Source organism: Lissotriton vulgaris, chromosome 5, assembly GCF_964263255.1.
Source record: "Lissotriton vulgaris chromosome 5, aLisVul1.2, whole genome shotgun sequence".
In the NCBI taxonomy this organism is placed as follows: Eukaryota; Metazoa; Chordata; class Amphibia; order Caudata; family Salamandridae; genus Lissotriton; species Lissotriton vulgaris.
The window spans coordinates 2014165568-2014184844 of NC_141693.1; the positions used below are offsets into that span (position 1 = coordinate 2014165568).

The 19277-nt window shown below is 47.3% G+C and overlaps 1 protein-coding gene across 1 annotated transcript in view; it reads right to left on the reverse strand.

The window, feature by feature from the left end:
• The window catches only part of USP20 (ubiquitin specific peptidase 20), a 556910-nt gene that overhangs the window by 434229 nt on the left and 103404 nt on the right, over positions 1-19277 (reverse strand). Inside the window, exon 8 of the mRNA XM_086924837.1 lies at positions 7701-7814. Within this exon, the coding sequence (XP_086780963.1) occupies positions 7701-7814 (114 nt within the window). The remainder of the gene's footprint in view (positions 1-7700; positions 7815-19277) is intronic.

Here is a 19277-nt window from a genome sequence, read left to right on the forward strand (position 1 = left end):
TATGTAGTACAATATTGCCCTTTTGACATCTAATGTATGTAGGGCCCTTTCTGCTACCGTCTGTGGTTTTGGAAAGAAGACCGGTAGTTCCACTGGTTGATTGATGTGGAATGCTGAAATTACTTTAGGCAAGAATTTTGGGTTTGTTCTAAGAACCACTTTATTTTGGTGTAACTGTAGGAATGGTTCTTGTATTGTAAATGCCTATATTTCGCTTACTCTTCTGAGTGAATTAATGGCTATAAGAAAGGCTACCTTCCATGTAAGGAATTGTATTTCACACCTATGCATAGGTTCGAAAGGCGGTCCCATTAGTCTGGTGAGTACTATGTTGAGATTCCAGACCGGGAAAGGCGGTAGTCTTGGTGGAATGACTCTTTTGAGGCCTTCCATGAAAGCTTTTATTGCAGGCACTTTAAACAGGGATAGATGTTGCCTGTTTTGTAGGTACGCTGCTATAGCTGCAAGATGTACTCTAATAGATGTGTAAGCAAGGTTACATTGCTGTAAGTGTAGTAAATAGCAAATAATGTCTTTAGTGGATGCGTCCAGAGGGTTGATGTTGTTACTGTTACAGTATACAGCAAACCTCTTCCACTTTGCTGCATAGCATGCTCTGGTGGTAGGACGTCTTGCTTGCTTAATGATTTCCATACAGTTTGGAGATAAATTTAAGTATCCAAATTCTATGACCTCAGGAGCCAGATCGCTAGGTTCAATTGTTTGGGATCTGGGTCCATTATTTCTCCATGGTTCTGTGTAAAGTGCATGGGTAATATTTCTAACTTTTGATGTGGCACCTGTGAGAGTTGCAGTAGTGTGGTGAACCCCGGCTGTCGTGCCCACGTGGGTGCTACTAGTATCATTGTCATTGAATGTTGTTGCAGTTTTCGAACCACTATTGGAATTAGTGGGAGAGGGGGAAAAGCGTATGCAAATTTGTTGGACCAATTTATCCATAACGCATTGCCCTGCGACAGGTGGTGTGGGTACCTGGATGCGAAGTTTTGGCATTTTGCGTTCTGATAGGTGGCAAATAGATCTATTTCTGGTTGTCCCCATCTTTGGAAGAATGGCTGCAGTATTTGGTCGTGCAGTTACCATTCATGTATTTGTTCTGACTCTCTGCTTAAGATGTCTGCTATCTGAATGTGAACTCCTGGTAGGTGTTCGGCTAACAGATAGATCTTTTGAGGAATGGCCCATCTCCAAATGTCCTGTGCTAGTCTGGATAGTTGGAGAGAGTGTGCCCCCCCCCCTAGTTTTTGAATATAATACATCACTGTCATGTTGTCTGTTCTGACCAGGACTGCTTTGTTGAGAATGTGCATTTGAAAAGCTTTTAATGCTAGAAACACTGCTAGTAGTTCTAGATAATTGATGTGCAGCCTTTTTTGCTGTACACTCCATCTTCCCTGCACTGTATATTTGTCCATATGCGCTCCCCATCCGGCGAGCGATGCATCCGCTGTTAGTATCACTTGTTGAATCGGTTCTAGGAACGACCGCCCCTTGGAAATGTTTGTTGTGTTCCACCACTTCAGAGAGCGATGTGTGCGATCGTCTACCAACACCAGATCTGTAATCTGACCTTGAGCCTGATTCCACTGTGTTGCTAAACATTCTTTCAGCGGACGCATTTGTAGTCTGGCATATGGTATTAGCAGTATGCAGGAGGACATCATCCCTAACAGCTGCATGAACACTCGGGCTGTTATGGAATGCTGCGGTTGAAATCTTTGGATCAACGTGAGCACTCTTTGTATCCTGATTGGATTGGGGTATACTTTGGCTCTTTCTGTGTCTATAGTAGCCCCTAGATATTGTTGAATTTTGTTTGGTTGCAGGTGGGATTTTGTGTAGTTCACCGTAAACCCTAGCTGGTGCAGCAACTGAATGGTCTTTTGTGTGTTTTGAAGACATTCTTCTTGTGATTTGGCTTTTATTAGCCAATCGTCCAAGTAAGGGAAGACATGTATTTGTTGTCTTCTTAGGTGCGCTGCAACCACTGCTAGGCATTTTGTGAACACCCTTGGTGCGGTTGTGACTCCAAACGGAAGGACTTTGAACTGATAATGTTGTCCTTCCACAACAAACCTGAGATATTTTCTGTGGGCTTTGTGAATTGGGATGTGAAAGTAAGCGTCTTTTAGATCCAGTGTAGAAAGAAAGTCCCCTTTCTTCAGTAACTGAAGTACTTGTTGGAGCGTGACCATGTGGAAATGTTCCGAATTTATGTATGCATTGAGAGGTCTGAGGTCTAAGATTGGCCTTAGAGACCCGTCTTTTTCGGGAATTAGGAAGTATAGAGACTATACGCCTGTTCCTTGTTGATGTTGTGGAACCTTCTCTATGGCATGCTTTTGTAGCAGTGATAGTACTTCCTGTTTTAACAATGTTAGATGATCTTGACTTTTTGGACGCTGTTTGGGGGGGGGGATATTTGGTGGGGTAGCTGTGAGTTCTAGGCAATAACCATGTTGGATAAATTGTCTCACCCATCTGTCTGATGTGATATTTTCCCAGACAGGTAGGGACTGTAATAGACGTCCCCCGACCGGTGTTATATGGTCTGCGGGGGTGGGGGGGAGTTGTATGAAGTCACTTTTTTGGGGTTGGGGAGTTGCGGTTGTTACCCCCAAACAACTAAAATTCAGGTCACTGACAGACGGTGGCACAAACTCGCACCTGGGGAATGGGCCGCCGCCCTTGCAGAGTCCACCCCTGAGCTCTCCACCGATCCTGCCACAGCCGACAAGCAGTTTAATGAATGGATCACCTCTTCTCTAGATGCACTCATCCCCAAAACTTCCTCCTTCAAACATTCTAAAAGAGTAGCCTCGGCTCTATGGTATACTCCAGAGCTTAAAGCCCTGCGCCAAGAGTGCAAGAGAACGGAACGCTCCTGGCGGAAAGACAAATCGGAAATAAACAAAGATGTTTATTCTACCTCTCTCTTAAATTACAAAACTGCCATCCGAAAAACTAAAAGCGCTTTCTTCCAGGAAAGAATAGAGAAAGCAGTATGCTCCAGCAAGGAATCCTACGCCATCTTAAAAGATCTTCTGAAAACCCCAGTACCTGGACCGAGACACTCCACAGACCCCAAAGCGGACCAGATAAAATGCCAACAATTGGCGGATTTTTTTCATGGAAAAATTCAAAAAATTCTCGATTCAATTCCCCCCGCGATTCCATGCGACGAAAACGATCTCCCGCACCCCCCAACACCCAGTTGTCTCTCCTCTTGGGGTCAAGTTACGACCGAAGAAGTGGGAAACACGTTAAAATCCATAAAAAGCGGCTCTCCCAGGGATTCTGCTCCGCTTCGAATCCTTAAGGAGGTAGCCCCCACGATTATTCCCCCCGTGACTCATCTGATCAACACCTCACTCCAACAGGGAGTTGTACCCCCGAGCTGGAAGGCGGCAGTTGTGAAAGCTCTGTTAAAGAAACCCTCCCTCGATCCCGAAAACCTGGCTAACTATAGGCCCATTTCCCTACTCCCAGGAATCAGCAAGATTGCTGAAAAACTGGTTAATAAAAAACTCTCCCAGTTCCTGGAGGTCAACAACATGCTAAAAAGTTCCCAGACGGGCTTTCGCCCAGGGCAGGGCACGGACATCGCCCTCCTGGCAGCGGTAGAGGAGGCCAGAGCGCTATTGGACAGAGGAGGATCAGTGGCAGTGATCCTCCTCGACCTAAGTGCGGCCTTCGATACCGTCAACCACCAACTTCTCATCAAAAGACTCAAGGGAGCTGGTGTAGAGGGCTCTGCTCTAGCCTGGCTTTCATCCTTTCTGGCTCAACAAACCTATCAGATCTGGGAGAATAACGCCCGCTCCTCCGAAATTCCCCTCCAATGTGGCGTGCCTCAGGGCTCCTCCCGGAGCCCCACATTATTTAATATCTATATGTCCACATTGGAGGAGGTCATCATCCCATTCGGAGTGAGCGTCGTCAGTTACGCCGACGACACACAATTAGTTGTATCACTATCTCACCCCAGACAACAACCAGCAGACTTATTTAACTGCCTTGCGCAGGTCCATCGCTGGATGAACACCTCAGCCCTAAAATTAAATGGGTCGAAAACGGAGGTTCTGCTCCTCGGCCCGAAAGGACCCACACTCTCCCCGAACATCTGGCCAGCCTGTCTGGGCCCTCCCCCTGAACCTAAAGAAGAAGTAAAAAGTCTGGGTGTGTGGCTCGACACCGACCTCTCGTTTACCGTGCAGGCAAAGAAAGTAGCCGGGACTTGTTTCGGGCTCCTGAAATCGTTAAGGAAAGTCCTGCCCCTCCTGCCCACCAACTCCCAAAAGTTGCTAATTCAAGGCCTAATACTCTCGAGGCTTGATTATAGCAATGTGATCTACCTGGGCGCCCCCGAAGCGACGCTGAACAAACTTCAGAGAATTCAGAACACCGCGGCCCGGATTCTCACAAAGACCCCTGCCAGAGCTTCGGCCAAACCGGCCCTAAAACTCCTCCACTGGCTTCCCATAAGGGAGCGGGTCAAATTCAAGGCCCTGTGCCTAGCTCACAAACTACTACAAAATCAAGGCCCCCCTGTTCTTAAGAAACTCATCACATCCTACAAATCCTCAAGACCCCTCCGCTCGGACACGGAAAACTTCATCGCTATCCCCAGATTCAAGAAAGCCCGGTCAGGAGGAAGACGTTTCTCAGTCCATACTGCACGACTTTGGAACTCACTCCCCGGCGTCCTGCGACTCGAACTACAATATCTCCGCTTCAGGAAACCGCTCAAAACCCACCTCTTTCCTCAGTGAATCATGCTTGTCCTTAACCCTGATCTTCTTTGCCCCCCTCCCCTTCCTCTTCTTTCTCCCTCTTTTTCTCCCTTGTCCCACTGAACTTAGGAGATAGGATCTTTTAGCGCTGGGATACCTCCGGGTGACTACGCGCTCTACAAAATAAATAATAATAATAATAATAATAATTTCCGCGACCTCTACCCTTGTTGTTGTTACCTCTGTAACTGCCTCTTGAATTACCTCTGGGTGATGTTGGTGTAAAAGAGGTAGATTTCTGGCTTGTGCCTGTATTCTTTGACCCGCCTCTATAGGTGGACCTACGAAAGGAACCCCTTTGACTTGGCTGTTGCAATGCTCCCATTGATTTAGCCGTTTCCCTATCCTTTTTCATTTTTTCTAACGTCTCGTCTGTACGTGAGCCAAAAAGTGTTTTTTCATCAAAAGGCTGGTTCAATAATGATGTTTGTACTTCTTGTTTGAACCCTGAGACTCTGAGCTATGCATGTCTTCTTAACATGATACTGGTGTTGATGGATCTTGCTGCAGTGTCTGCTGCGTCTAAAGCACATTTAATGGAAGTGTTACTTATTATCTTTCCTTCCTGTATAAGCTGGTCTGCCCTTTTTTGATGTTCCTTAGGGAGATGTGTAATGAGTTTTTCTAACTCATCATAATGAGCTCTATCATAGCGTGCAAATAGCGCTTGTGTATTAGCTAAGCGCCAGCGGTTTGCTGCTTGGGATGCTACTCTTTTGCCAGAGGCATCTATTAACTTGGACTTGTTATCAGGAGGAGGAGCTTCTCCTGTAGTTAATGAGTTTGCTCTCTTACGAGCGTTTGTGACTACTAGCGAGTCGAGAGGTACCTGTCCCCTGATAAATATTGGGTCCTTTGGGGCTGCCTTATATTTTTTATCAATTCTTGGGTTTAATACCCTAGCCCTCACAGGATCTTTGAATATGTCAGCTGTGTGATTGAGAAGACCCTTAAGCATAGGTAGTGTTCCTGATGTTCTTTGTGCAGCAGGCAGTGTTTCTAAAAGGAAATCCTCTATTTGAGGTTCCTTGTGTAAATCTACCTTGTGGTATTTTGCTGCCCTATTAATTAGCTGTACAAAACCTGTATTATCATCAGGTGGTGAGGGTTTTGAGGGATATAGTTTGGGGTCGTTATCGTTATCTGACCCTGCATTATAATCCTCCCATGGGTCTGCTTCATCTGGGGCAGTGTCGTCCTCCCCATGAAGTTCTCCCTCCCCTGTATCACTTTCTACATCTGTCTGAAGTGTAGATGGCCTTGGTGTAGAAGGTGGAGGAATAGCTGGCAGAGTGTGAGGAAGAGGAGAAGATGGTGTGTCTGTAGGTTGAGGAGAAAAGGGAAGGAGTTGTATTTGTCCCCATTGTTCTCTTTTTAGGAGGAGGAGGAGCGTTGTCGTCCAACTGTTCATTCTTCCTCTTTTTAGGTAGTTTTGTCACCACCTTGCGAGTTTGCGGATCGATAAACAAAGTCTTTTGTTTTGAATCTGTCTGATGCTCCTGTGTCGGTACCGAAATTTTTGGTTCCGAAAGGTGCCTTTGCTTCTGACCGTCAGTGTTCTGTTCTGTTTTCTCGCTACCGAGAATTTGCTCGATTCCGATTTTTTCGGTGTCGAGTAAGTCTTCGGCGTCGAAGCATGTTTCGGTTTCAACATGGAATGTTTCGACTGCGAGCCTTCCTTTTTATGGAGCTTCGGTGTCGATGTCGATTGCTTCTCGGATCCGACATAGTGGGAGGCCGAGTGTTTCCGTTTCGGTTTCGTTGCCGGGTCCGAAGGCGGGGCGTCGGAAACTTTTTTCGGTAGTCTGACCGGGCTCGAAGGCGGGTCGACACCAAACAGGGTCGGTTTTTCGGTAAAAGGACATCGTCACTCACGGTTTGATGATCGTCGATTTCTTCGACATCAGACTCGTCCACTTCCGACCCCGACTCCTCCTCATCTTCTTCTTCTTCTTCTTCTTCTTCTTCTTCTTCTTCTTCTTCTTCGGGGTGCTGGGCCTCGAACAGCTCCGGGATTGCCTCTGACTGCATTCTCGGCACTTTGTGTCTTCGGGCTCGACGTTTTCTAATAGTCGACTTGGAGGAATGCTGTGCAGGCTTCACAGTCCCTGGATTCGTGTTCAGGTGATAGGCACAGGTTACACACCTTGTGTAAGTCCTTGTGTGGGAACTTAGCACCACATGTTGGACATTTTTTTGAATGGAGTCCTTTCAATGGACTCTGGGCTGGACTACGTCGAGATAGGCCCCCTGGTATCGTCGACGTAGAAGTTGTAACTTTTGTTGTTTGACGTCGAAACGCGTCGAGATGGAAGTAAACTCGCGTTCGATAACAATACCGTCGAATTGGAAAGGAAATATGCGCCAAAATATCACTTTTTTTCCCCCGAAGTCGATCCCCAGCGCTTCGATCCTCATCCGAACCCGATGGTGGAAAAAAACAATCTAAGGATGGAGCCGATGCCCATGCGCACCAGCAACCAAAGGAGGAGTCATCAGCCTTGTGACGACAGAAGACTTCTCCAAGAGAAAAACAAGTGCAATCATCCGAGCCCAACACCAGATGGCGATCTATTCATAAATGTACCATCTACAGCCCATATGCCTCGAACACAGGTATTTCATTGATAGGTTACATCCCAGAGCACTTAATGAAATCACACATGAATTTGAGGTGATATATGTAAATAAATAATATTGGATCGCTCAGAAATGGCAATGCTGGCAGTTGTTTTAGTTCCTCTTTCACTAACAACTCACAGGAGAGCAGAATGGTTGTGTTCTAACCACCACAACAGTGCTGTACACTGCCACACCTCATCTAATACCCTAACCTTTCTTTTCAACAGTAAGCAGACAGTAAAGGGCTGTGTTTGGATCACTCACCTTCTTTTGTGCCACAGATCCGACACAAGTTTTTGGTAGCTCTTGCACAAGGCCGGCTTCTTGTCAGTGCGCACCAACCCACTGCACTCCAAGAAAAACTGTGTCAGGGGAGGACTGAAAGGGAACAGAGAGAAAAGGGGTGGTGTTCACATTACATCAAGAAACTCTTGTGCCAAAACGTTTAGCAGACAAACGTCACAAGAGCCCATCACTTCGACATTGCCAGTCAAGACATCCCACAAGTCCAAATTCACAACTCAAACAAGCTGAACCTATGCACTAAGAGCAGCACAAGCAAAACAGTGGTTTTAAAAAAAAGAGTATGCTAAATAACTACATTCCTCGACCAGTGTCAAGCGCTTCATCACAGTAACCAACAGTGGTGACCACGCTACCTTTAAAGTGTGGCACTGTTATATAAATTGGACCCCATCACAGACTGGTTGTAGCATTACTTTTATTACTGTGGTTGCTACCAACTGTACTACAACAAATTGTTCTAAAGCATGCTCTATGTCACTACTATATGCAATATTCCTATCACGTCTACAACTCATTATTTTGGATACATAAAGTACTCCTATTACAATACTGTTACTACTACAGTTAGTAGTAGTAGTACTACTACTACTACTGTATCATCACTGGTGCTAGGATTGGGACAGCACAGAATATCATGAGCCAAAGCACTTCAGCTATAATATTTCGGAAAACTAAATTGCTCCAGCCAGAGAGGGGAGGCTCTATCCTCGAACCAGGTTCTGGCCTCTGGGCACTCTGCTGGCTCCTGCAAGCCAGATGTTATGGCTCTACTGGCAGAGCCGACATGCATTACATCTGCTCTTGGAGATCTGTCTTTTATTAACATAACAAACCATCTATCAAAGTATTCTCTAAAATCTAATGCTAAAAAAACTCCCAGCAAATAAATTGACCATTCTTAAAGGGATCAAAATATTATCAGCTTTAGTTTCAAAGCAGATGAATCGGTCCGGTCTACCCTATGTTGAGAGGCCATCGTTGAATAACAATGTGTAAAATTTTAATTATTTGTTATATTAAGCTCCAAAATTTGGACTTGTAAACTGCCAATTCATTTAAAAAAAGTTAGGATTATAGGGGCACATGCATCAAGGTAATCATTTGCGATTACCAAATAGAGAGTTTTAAGGATTCGTTATTTGGTAATCGCAAATGCCTATGCATGAAGGATAGGCAAATATTTTTGCAAATCCTCAACATTCTTTAATGGCGAATCGCAACTTGCGATTCGCTATTAGGGAAAGCAGTCCCATTCAATCCCATGGGCCTATAGCCCCATAGGAATGATTGAGAATGCATTCGCAATTTGCGATTACGAAATTGTTAATGCAATTGCAAGGGTGCTGGGGGGCCTGAGGCTCCCCTGATGCACCCCCAAAAAAGGTAAGTGTGCACATGTAAGGGCATGTATATGTGCCACATGGCACTTAAAAAATGCACTTTTGTGCATTTTTCAAAGGATTCGTAAATTACCATAAAATTGAAGGTGATGGTAATTTGCGATTCCTAAATGCAAAGTTGCATTTTGGTAATAGTACATGCATCGCATTTAAGGAATCGCAAATTGCGAAAGATTCTAGCTTCCCTCTAAGGAGTGCAAAAAATAGATATACTCTTTGCTTGTTATTGTAAGCTAGTGAAATGGAGCAGAAAGAAAAGAAACATTCTGTTTGTTGTTTAAACAGATGCTTTAATTATTCTCTGTCGACCTGATTAACCTTTCACCTTGGCTGCTGGCTTGATAGCAGACATTGTGACATCAGAACTAGACTGTCAAAACAAAGTGGAATCCACAAGTAGGTTGGAGTGGTCCCTACAATGCTGGGGAGCATTGTGTGCTTTTAAATACCCCTCACACACCAAAAGGGCCCTTGGTGTCATGCTTCATGATAGGGGTCCTCGCACCCCTCTACGGGATGCGGCGTGCTACTACCTACGACTACGCGGGAGCACTAAGAACTAGACTGTCATAACCTTATAATAGGCGAGCTCTAACATCTGTTCTTTATAATTGGCGACTTGGTATGTCACAAGTCACTGATTATAAAGAAATTAGTGAGATCCATTTATACAGGGATTAGAGAATCCCATGTCATATAAAATAATAAAACATGTTATCTATTTCAGTGGTCTTTGGACTAGAATTGTTGCATTTTGCCTTTCATCATTTCCCGTTTGACTAGATCTCACGTAAATTGCAATTCTGTAGCCTTCTTTAATCCATTTCAACTGCTAATTTTTAAACATTTTAGTGTTTTAAAGCTCAATTTGTGTTTTGAGGCTTAATTTGCCCGGTTTTAAAAATTACTTTAACTTTTTTCGCATGTTGTTATAAACAACTCATCAGATATGCAGTTTCAAAGTTAGTAATCTTACAGTTTTGATTATTCATTGTACTTAAAGAACATGCGTAACTTCTTTTCAGGAAATGGATAAAGAAAATGGTCATTCGATCACAAAGTAACAAAGCAGCAATACGTCCAAACACCAGCCTCATTTGGGATAAGAGGGAACATTTACCTAAACCCAGGGTAGAGCAGAAGCGGTTACAAAGAAGTGGATCCATTTCCACAGACTGTAGCTGCCCAAAATGAAAACGAAAGATGGAAAACCAATTTCAATCACTAAGTGCTGACTGCTTACATTAGTACCACCACAAAAGTCCAGGAGCAGGCTTTGTAGAGAAAAAGGTCAACTAGTAAGCAGCAATTCACTAGCCTAGCCCCACTTTCATACCCCTATGGAGTCCCACAAAGAGGACCATGTCAGAGAGGTGGCGAGCATAAGGGATGCATAAAAACTCAATTACATTTAACAGGGAGATCCAAGTTCGCGTTGCTGTTGGGCCGTGGATTATTTGATGGTGCAACATAGATCATCAGGAAGCAGCAGCCCACTGGTATTAGCGGCCTGCTCAGGTACCATTCTAAAGAAGAACTTCCTATTTCTTTGCATGGAGGTAAAGAAGGAGTAAGAGCGACTATAACTTACACGTTCTCCCACTATACATAGCCTCACTAAAAATGGATAAACACTGAATTACACTTCATTGCATTACATGTAAAGTCAGAATCAAATAGTTAAAAAAAACAAAAGCTTGAAATCAAAATGTTGAGAAAAAAATGCAATCTGAAAAAGTATGAAAATACTAAATGACTTAAGCTAGATTAGCATTAGGGGTGTGGGTAGGTGGAAGGGTTGCAGACCGGGTTACAGATAGCAGGAGGGTGAAGCCGTGAGTTAGAACTCGGCTTAATGTTATGGATAAGGGTCGAAGGCGGTGAATACAAGAGTTTTAGTGATAGGAATAGGAATGGGATAAGTGGTGAGGTTAGTGCGATGGATGGAGGTTACAGTAACTCCCAGCAAGAACCTGAAAAAACATAAGTAATTTGAGAAATACAAAAAGTCAAACTGCAATCAACTACTATATAGCAAAAAAACAAATACACAGACAAATAAAACAAAAACACTGAAAAACTAAAACTCGGTTTAAAGGGACACAGAGCAACACTTTTCCTAAACATGGTTCACCTAGAGGAAACACTGCACAATCATCTCATGGGAGCCAAGGACCTCCACATCCCCAAACTGCAGCTTAGTAACAGGAGATCTCTCCGTTTAGTGAAGGTTGCTTCTAAACTGAAGAGAACGATGATGCAGAACTGTGGCTACAAATAAGTAGCTTGGTTTACAGATCTGAACATTTTTCTTTTCCCATACAGAATCTCCAGTTATATTCAGAACACATGAATATTTTATTTATTTACTTAATGTAACTCAACCAAGAAGGTGTCAGCGCATTGTAGAACGGAGTAACAAGTTGGTAAGGTTAACCTCTTACGTGGAATCGACAATTAACCAGTGAGTGCAGAGCATCATAAATATAATGACAATTGTTTAAAATCCAGTCTAAGGGGGAGTGGATTGGTAGGCCAACATGGCGGACGTGTGCTGAGAGAGCGCCGTCCTGCCCAATATAGATCCTTAATTATCCTCCCTCTCCGTTCCAATCCTGTGCCCCAAAGCTGCCCCGTTGACTTTGGCGACTGGTGTCCCTTACCTGAGCCGCCGGCTATGTGGAGTGGCCGGTGGCGGCTGTCAGGCGGTGGAGAGAGGACAGGGCCTACTGAAGGAGCGGCCTCGTATGAGGCCGGGGCGTCGCCTGGGTCCTCTGCCGACCTGGAGTGACATTGCTGCTGCGGTGGAGTTGTTGCGCTGCATGGCTGAGGCGGCTGGAGTTCTGGTGAGTGCCCCCAGATTGGGTGTCTCGCCCCGGGGGTTGTCTGTCCCTCCTTGATTGCAGACTCTGGCAGGGAGTGGCGAGGAGCTCGGCGTCCATGTCGGGCCACGGCGAGGGTCCAGGCCGCTTTCCTAGCCGCGTCGGCGTTGATGGTCTGGCCAGACTTTGGTGGATGGGGGTGTTCCCTATCCATCGGACGCCCTCCTTGTCCCGGCGGCTGCCGGGAGTGGGGGACCGCTGTCTGACGGCACTCATTCCGGCACTTCTCCATTTACCACCCTCCACACACATAAGAGAGGTTTTCGGCGGCCTTATCGGGCCACGGGGGTGTGCAATGGATGCGCCTTGAGGGGGGAGATGGCCCGCATGAGTCTTTGCTGGACAGGTGTTGATCGCTGTGCCTTCTTCCCTCCCCCTGATCCCCAGGGAGAGTAAATCGGCGGTCAGTCGGGCCGCGGAGGTAAATCCCGCGGGGGACAAGTTGCGCCTGATCATCAGCAGTGCCTGCTTACTACCTCACCATAAATTACAACAGTGTGCTGCGCTGGGTGTGTGGTTGGTGGAGGCGGTGATCCCGGTGGGGGGCGGCGTGCACGTGCCCTTCTTGGTCCTGGGAGTATTCTCGCTTCGGCAGCTGAAACGGGCCACGCAAGAACAATGAGTGGGGTTTGGAGACCGGACCCGGGCAGTTGCCCATCCATCCAGTCTGGCGCTGCGGCCCCTCTTCCCCCCCCCACCCTGCATCAGTCGGCAGTCTAATCAGGCCGCGGGGTGTCCCTACTGGGGGTGCTGTAAGGTGTGCGCGCTTCACTGGGGGCCGTTGGTCGCGCCCCTTGCCATGTCCTGTTACGAGGGGCAGGTCCTGTGTTCCGTTCTCGTTCCCCCATTCAAGGAGAGGCTACATCGGCGGTCAATCGGGCCGTGCCAACCACCTCCAGGGCTCTTGGCAATGGTCCTGGGCCTTTGCGCTTCTTGGAGTGTATTCAGATCTCTGGTGCTCCTTGGTGGGCCCGTAGTGGCAAGATAGTGGAAACAGCCTGTGTTTGACTGGGATACACGTGTTGAGGTCCCGAGCTTTCCTTCTTTTTTCCCCACCTCCCGAGACTACACACCCGTTGGGCGGCTAGGTCGCATTGCAGGAATCTAGCATGGGGACTTCCTTCACTCACCTCTCCGTTCCGACCTGGTCGACCTCCCTCCGCCCACCCCCCCCCCCCGAGCCCTAAGATGCCTACTCGGCCAGTGTCAAGAGAACAGGAGACAGCCATGGCGAGAGACGAGGGGGGCTGGAGGCTTGTCCAAACAGGACCCGATTGACAAGTTCGCCAGCCCCGGTGTCGCAGCAGGGGCCTCTGGGGGACCACAAGGGGCTATGCCAGATAACACAGCACTCATTGCCGCCATCATACAGTCTAGGGACGTTAGACGCTAAAATCAGGGGAGTCGGCTCAGATGTCATGCTCCTTCGGCAGGACCTGCAAAATGCTGTATCACGTAGTGCTGAGGCTGAGACCCGCATATCAGGGGTGGAGGACGATGTTACTCTGCTGAAGAAATGGGTGGGTGACCGCCAGGGAGACCACTCAGCGTGGCCTTGCGCTGCGGGTGGAAGACGCTGAGGGGAGGGCCAGGCGCAATAATCTTCGCTTCGTTGGGTTCCCGGAGGGCTGTGAAGGGGGTAATATGGAACGGTTCCTCAGGCAGTGGCTGGAGAGTTGGCTCCCTCCGGAGTCTATGTCCCGATGTTTCTTGGTGGAGAGGGCCCACCGAGCGTTCATGCAGAAGCCCGCCTGAGGCCAGTGATCGCGAAGCTCTTAAACTATCATAATCATGACGCGATCCGGAAGCAGGCCCGGATCAAGGAACCCTTGCTTTAAGAAAAGGCTTGCATCCTAATTTTCCCGGATTACACAAGACTGGTCCAGCAACAGTGGCAGTCGTTCCTGGCAGCCAAGGCCCATCTGAGAGACCTTAAGCTCCCATATGCACTATTATATCCTGCCCGCCTGAGAGTGGTATACCGCTCCTGCACCCATTTCTTAGACTTGCCAGAAGAAGGTGTTCAAATGGACTGATGAGATGGTGCTTGTGCGTGCACACACACCGCCTGGAAGGGAGTCTGATTCCTCATCGATGGAGGCAGTTCGGTGGGTGCACCTGCTGAAGCCAAGGGGCACCAGAAGATCAGGATCCAGCCACTGTTCCCAGTACTGCGATTTAATTTGATTGATTTGATTTGATGATTTATAAAGCGCACGAATGCCCATGGGCGTCTTGGCGCTGGGTGAAGTAGGGGACCGAAGCTGCTAAACATTTAGTGTACTAGCCAGAGGTAAATAGCCATGTCTTTATCTCCTTCCGGAAGGAGAGCAGCGAGGGGCTGTTTTAAATTGCAGTTGGGAGCAGATTCCATGCCTTTGCTGCATACAACAGGAAGCTTTCCCCCCCACCTGACCTGTTTATATGTAGCGATCACCCTTGGCAGGGGAGCAAGTTGCAGCAGACATCATGTTTCATGTCACCTATGGAAAAACTACCAGTCCCAGAAGGCCAAGCGGCGCTGGGATCTGGCACAATGGGAGGATCTTACTTAAGCTCCACCCCAGGATCAAAACGGGGCTTGTCAATCCTGTTCCTGGTTTGTCCTCCGTATGTTTGTTCGTTTGGAGTCCTGCTTTGGAGAATCCGTGACTAGCCTGCTTTGTCAAGGTCCAAGACACCCGCCGCGACGACGAAGTGCCTGCGTGGCCAGAGATCAAACACCCGCCGCGACGACGAAGTGCCTGCGTGGCCAGAGATCAAACACCCGCCGCGACGACGAAGTGCCTGCGTGGCCAGAGTTTCAGCCAACCGCGGAGTTCCTGTGAGTAAACAGAAACGCGTTGGGTTGGAATCCACAAGGAGAGCGGGCTCGCTCTCTTCCGCTACATTTTCTTTTCGGTTGTTTGGAGTAACGTTCTTATTTTGTGCAGGTCGCACTTTCCTTTATTAGTAATCTCTTTGAAATCCTTTTACATCATTCCTGCTTTAGCCTGCAGTTAGCCTACGGCTATTCATACCCAAAAGGATTATTTTGGGTCTTCCTAGAATCATTACCTTACCTGGAATACTCATCGTGGAGTACTATACTTACCTGAATATCCTTTCCGGATCATGTTCGAGGAGTGAGTTAACTTTTTGACACCTTTGGGAAGACTATACCTCCATCAATATATTGTTTAGACGTCATTCACGGAGTCCATCTTCGAGAAAGTGGTAAGTCCCGGAACACAGGGGAAGGGGGACTATTCTAGGCAGTACGGATCTACCTTATTTCTCTCTGTCTTCTCACCCACCTCCAGGGAGGTCTTACCAGTACTACGCTGAGCCTAATCTCAAACTGAAGATATCTGAAGTACCCCCTCCGTCATTTCACCTTGCGGCCTCCGACTGTGCTCGCTCCAATAGCGGTGATTGTCCCATTATTGGGTATTGTGCAGAGGGAGGTAGCGAGGACTGTCATCCCTTCGTCTCTGCTGGGCATTGGAGACAGGTTAGTGGTGCTTGCGTGTTCTTGCGCTGCTTTCAATCATTACAGATTGACAAGCCCAAGAACATTACCCAGCCCGGACGATGGATACCAATACCATCCTCACCTCCTTATTGGAAAGTTTCACAGAATTACAAAACGAGGTCCAGACATCTCGTGCCGAGAATCAAGCCTTATACAAGGAGGTGTCGGACTTGCGTAGAGAGATGTCCGATCTTGCCCATAAGGAGCCGAGTGTCAAACCTTTGATTCGGCCTGCTACCTTGCCCCCGCCTCCTTCATTCCAACCTGGGGGGTCGTTTGCAGCCCCTTCCACGTCAACAGACGCAGCTCCCACGGTACACATACTGCAAACCCATGGTATACCACTAGCTCCTCCCGAACGGTTTTACGGAGACCCCAGAAAGTTTGAGACGTTCCTGAATCAATGTCGCCTTCACTTCCTCTGTAAGCCTCAAATCTTTCAAGATGAATCATCTAAGACAGCCTTCGTAATGTCATATGGGAGGAAACGCATCCAGCTGGACCATTCCCTTGTTGGAACGGAATGATCCCGTGCTACATAATTTTTCCGACTTTTGTCTTGAATTGAGAAAACTCTTCGACAGAAAGTCCCACATGTTGTCCTTAGACCGGGAGTTGATGACATTACGCCAAGGATCACAGGATCTGTTATCATATATTACCACCTTCAATCGACTCATAGTAGAAACGGACTGGCCGGCTCAAAAACGGATCTCTCTGTTCTATCAGGGCCTTCGGGGATTATTGAAGGACGTGTTAGCACAGGTGGTGCAGTTGCCTTCTACCTGTGAAGAACTTATTGATTTGACAGTACAACTGGACCACAGGTTGTTGGAACGGAGAGGGGACAGGAGCAGAGGGGACGCTAAATACTCCTATCCCCTGGTCAGACCCCGGCAAATGGGTGAAGAGAAAACCAAGGCCCAAGAAGGGCCAGAACCTATGCAGATTGGAGGAATTCGGGGCCCCCTTACCAAGGAAGAAAGGGACCGGAGACGAAGACTCAAATTATGTATGTATTGTGGTAAAAGCAGACATTTTATTAACGACTGTAGAGCTCGGACATCTACTTCAGGAAAGAGCACCTTTCCCAGAGCACAGGCCACCGTGAGAATGGAGGAGCCGTCGGAAAACTGAAGGTCTTGGATCAGAAAGAGACCTCTGCTTCAAGACTCCCGTCCACTCCGGTCTCCCCTTATGTAGCTAACACTCTACACCCTGCAGTTGCACACATGAATATCAACGTGTCTCTACAAGTGATGAATCAGAAACCCTTCCAGGTTGACGCCCTATTGGATTCGGGGGCCACAGGGAACTATATAGATCAAGCTTATGCATTCAAAATGGGTATCCCCTGCGATAAGAAAACAACGCCCGAAACAGTCAAGGCAGTGGATGGCACAGTCCTGTCATCAGGCCCTGTGGTTCAGCACACCCTTGCATTGTTAATGGAATACGGAGCAAATCACTATGAATACATTCAGTTCGATCTCATAGATGCCCCTCAATTCCGTCTCATCCTAGGTATGCCTTGGCTTACCTTGCATGACCCTTCAGTGTGCTGGTCAACCCGCACGGTAAGGATGACATCCAAATATTGCCAGGAACATTGTCAGAACGAGGCGATTCTCCACAGTTCCCCTGAACCTTCACCTGCCTCTTACTTGGCAGGGGCTTGCGCAGTCGACAGATTCTGTTGTGCCACGGTCTTACCGGCGGAGTACCATGAATTTGCTTCCTTGTTCGATAAGAAAAAAGCTACTCATCTGCCTCCACATAGGGCATATGATTGCCGCGTGGACCTTGTTCCGGGTGCGGATCTCCCCTGCAGCAGAGTGTATGCCTTGACTGAAAAGGAGACACAGTATCTGAAAACCTATATCGACGACAATTTGGCTACCGGGTTTATAAGACACTCCACTTCCCCTGTGTCCTCACCCATGTTTTTCATTCCCAAGAAGGAATGTGAGGAGTTGCGACCATGTATAGACTACAGAGCCATCAACAGAGTGACTATTAAAAACCGTTATCCTCTGCCATTGATTCCCGTTTTAATGGACCAACTCAAGGGAGCACATTACTTCACCAAACTCGACCTTCGAGGGGCATACCATCTTGTGAGAGTAAAAACCGGGGATGAGTGGAAGACTGCATTCAGAACCAAATTCGGCCTCTACGAATATCGAGTAATGCCATTTGGCCTGTGTAACGCCCCTGCCGCCTTCCAGTTTTTCATGGATGAGGTGTTGCGGGGGTGTTTGGAGTCCTTTTGTATCGTCTACATTGACGACATTCTGATTTATTCTGCCACTCTCCCAGAACACATCACACATGTGAAGAAAGTATTGGAGAGGCTTCAACAAAATTCTTTGTATGCCAAACTTGAAAAATGCCTTTTCCATGTCCAACAGGTGGCTTTTCTGGGCTATGTGATCGATGCACAAGGTTTTAGGATGGACATGAGAAAGGTCAAGGCCATTCTTACTTGGAAAACACCGCAGACCGTCAAATCCGTTCAGAGCTTTCTTGGCTTTGCCAATTACTATCGGCGCTTTGTTCGGGATTTTTCCAAGATAATCCATCCCATCACGTCCCTCTTGAGAAAAAACGTTTTGTTCAAATGGGGGGAAGAAGCAGAAAAGGCATTTCAAACCCTCAAGGAGAGGTTCACTCAAGCCCCTATTCTTCGGCATCCAGACCCACAGCTGCCTTTCATTCTTGAAACGGATGCCTCCCAATATGCTCTTGGTGGAATACTGTCACAGCGTCACCCTACCACCGGGCAACTTCATCCAGTGGCGTTTTATTCAAAAAAGCTCACTCCTTGTGAAATCAACTACACTATTACGGACAAGGAACTCCTGGCCATAAAAAGAGCATGTGAAGAGTGGAGACATTACCTCCTCGGGGCCGTGCATACTGTGGAGATCATTACGGATCATCGCAATCTATTGTTTTTGAAGACAGCCAAGGCCTTGACGCCTCGTCAGTTGAGGTGGACCCTTTTCTTCTCCGACTTCGACTTTGTTATCAAATACAGACCTGGAACTCGGAATAGTAAGGCAGATGCTCTCTCTCGGTTGGGGGAGGATGAGACATTGAGGCCTGTTGAAAACCCTTCTATACTTCAGGGCATCGAGAACTCCGAGGCCTCTATCGCATTGATCACCTCGGACGACTTTCTCGAGGACGTCAAAATTGCCCTCACTGACTTTGATCTACCCGCATGGGTTCTTGAAGAGCCCGATCATCGCTATGAAAAGGATCAGTTAGCGTATCATAACCAGGCATTATACATCCCCCGAATCGAGTTGCAAAACAAAGTGTTGGAATGGGCCCATGATTCCGTACTGGGGGGACACATGGGTATCTACAAAACTATCGCCACTGTGGAACGGTCCTTTTGGTGGCCCAGTGTCCGGGCTGATGTGAAAGAGTACGTAAAAAACTGTGCGATTTGTGCGCAAGGGAAGTCTAGTCATGCTAAACCAGCAGGATTGTTACACCCTTTACCTATTCCGTCTAAACCCTGGCATACCTTGTCCATGGATTTTATCGTGGAAATGCCTCCCTGTGAGAAACAAACAGTCATATTGGTGGTGGTAGATCATCTCACCAAGATGGGACACTTTATATCTCTACCGGGGTTGCCTACCTCTGGAGAATTAGCGAAAGTATTCCTACAAAATATTGTGCGTTTGCATGGGATACCAAGTGTGGTGATAACAGATCGGGGTAC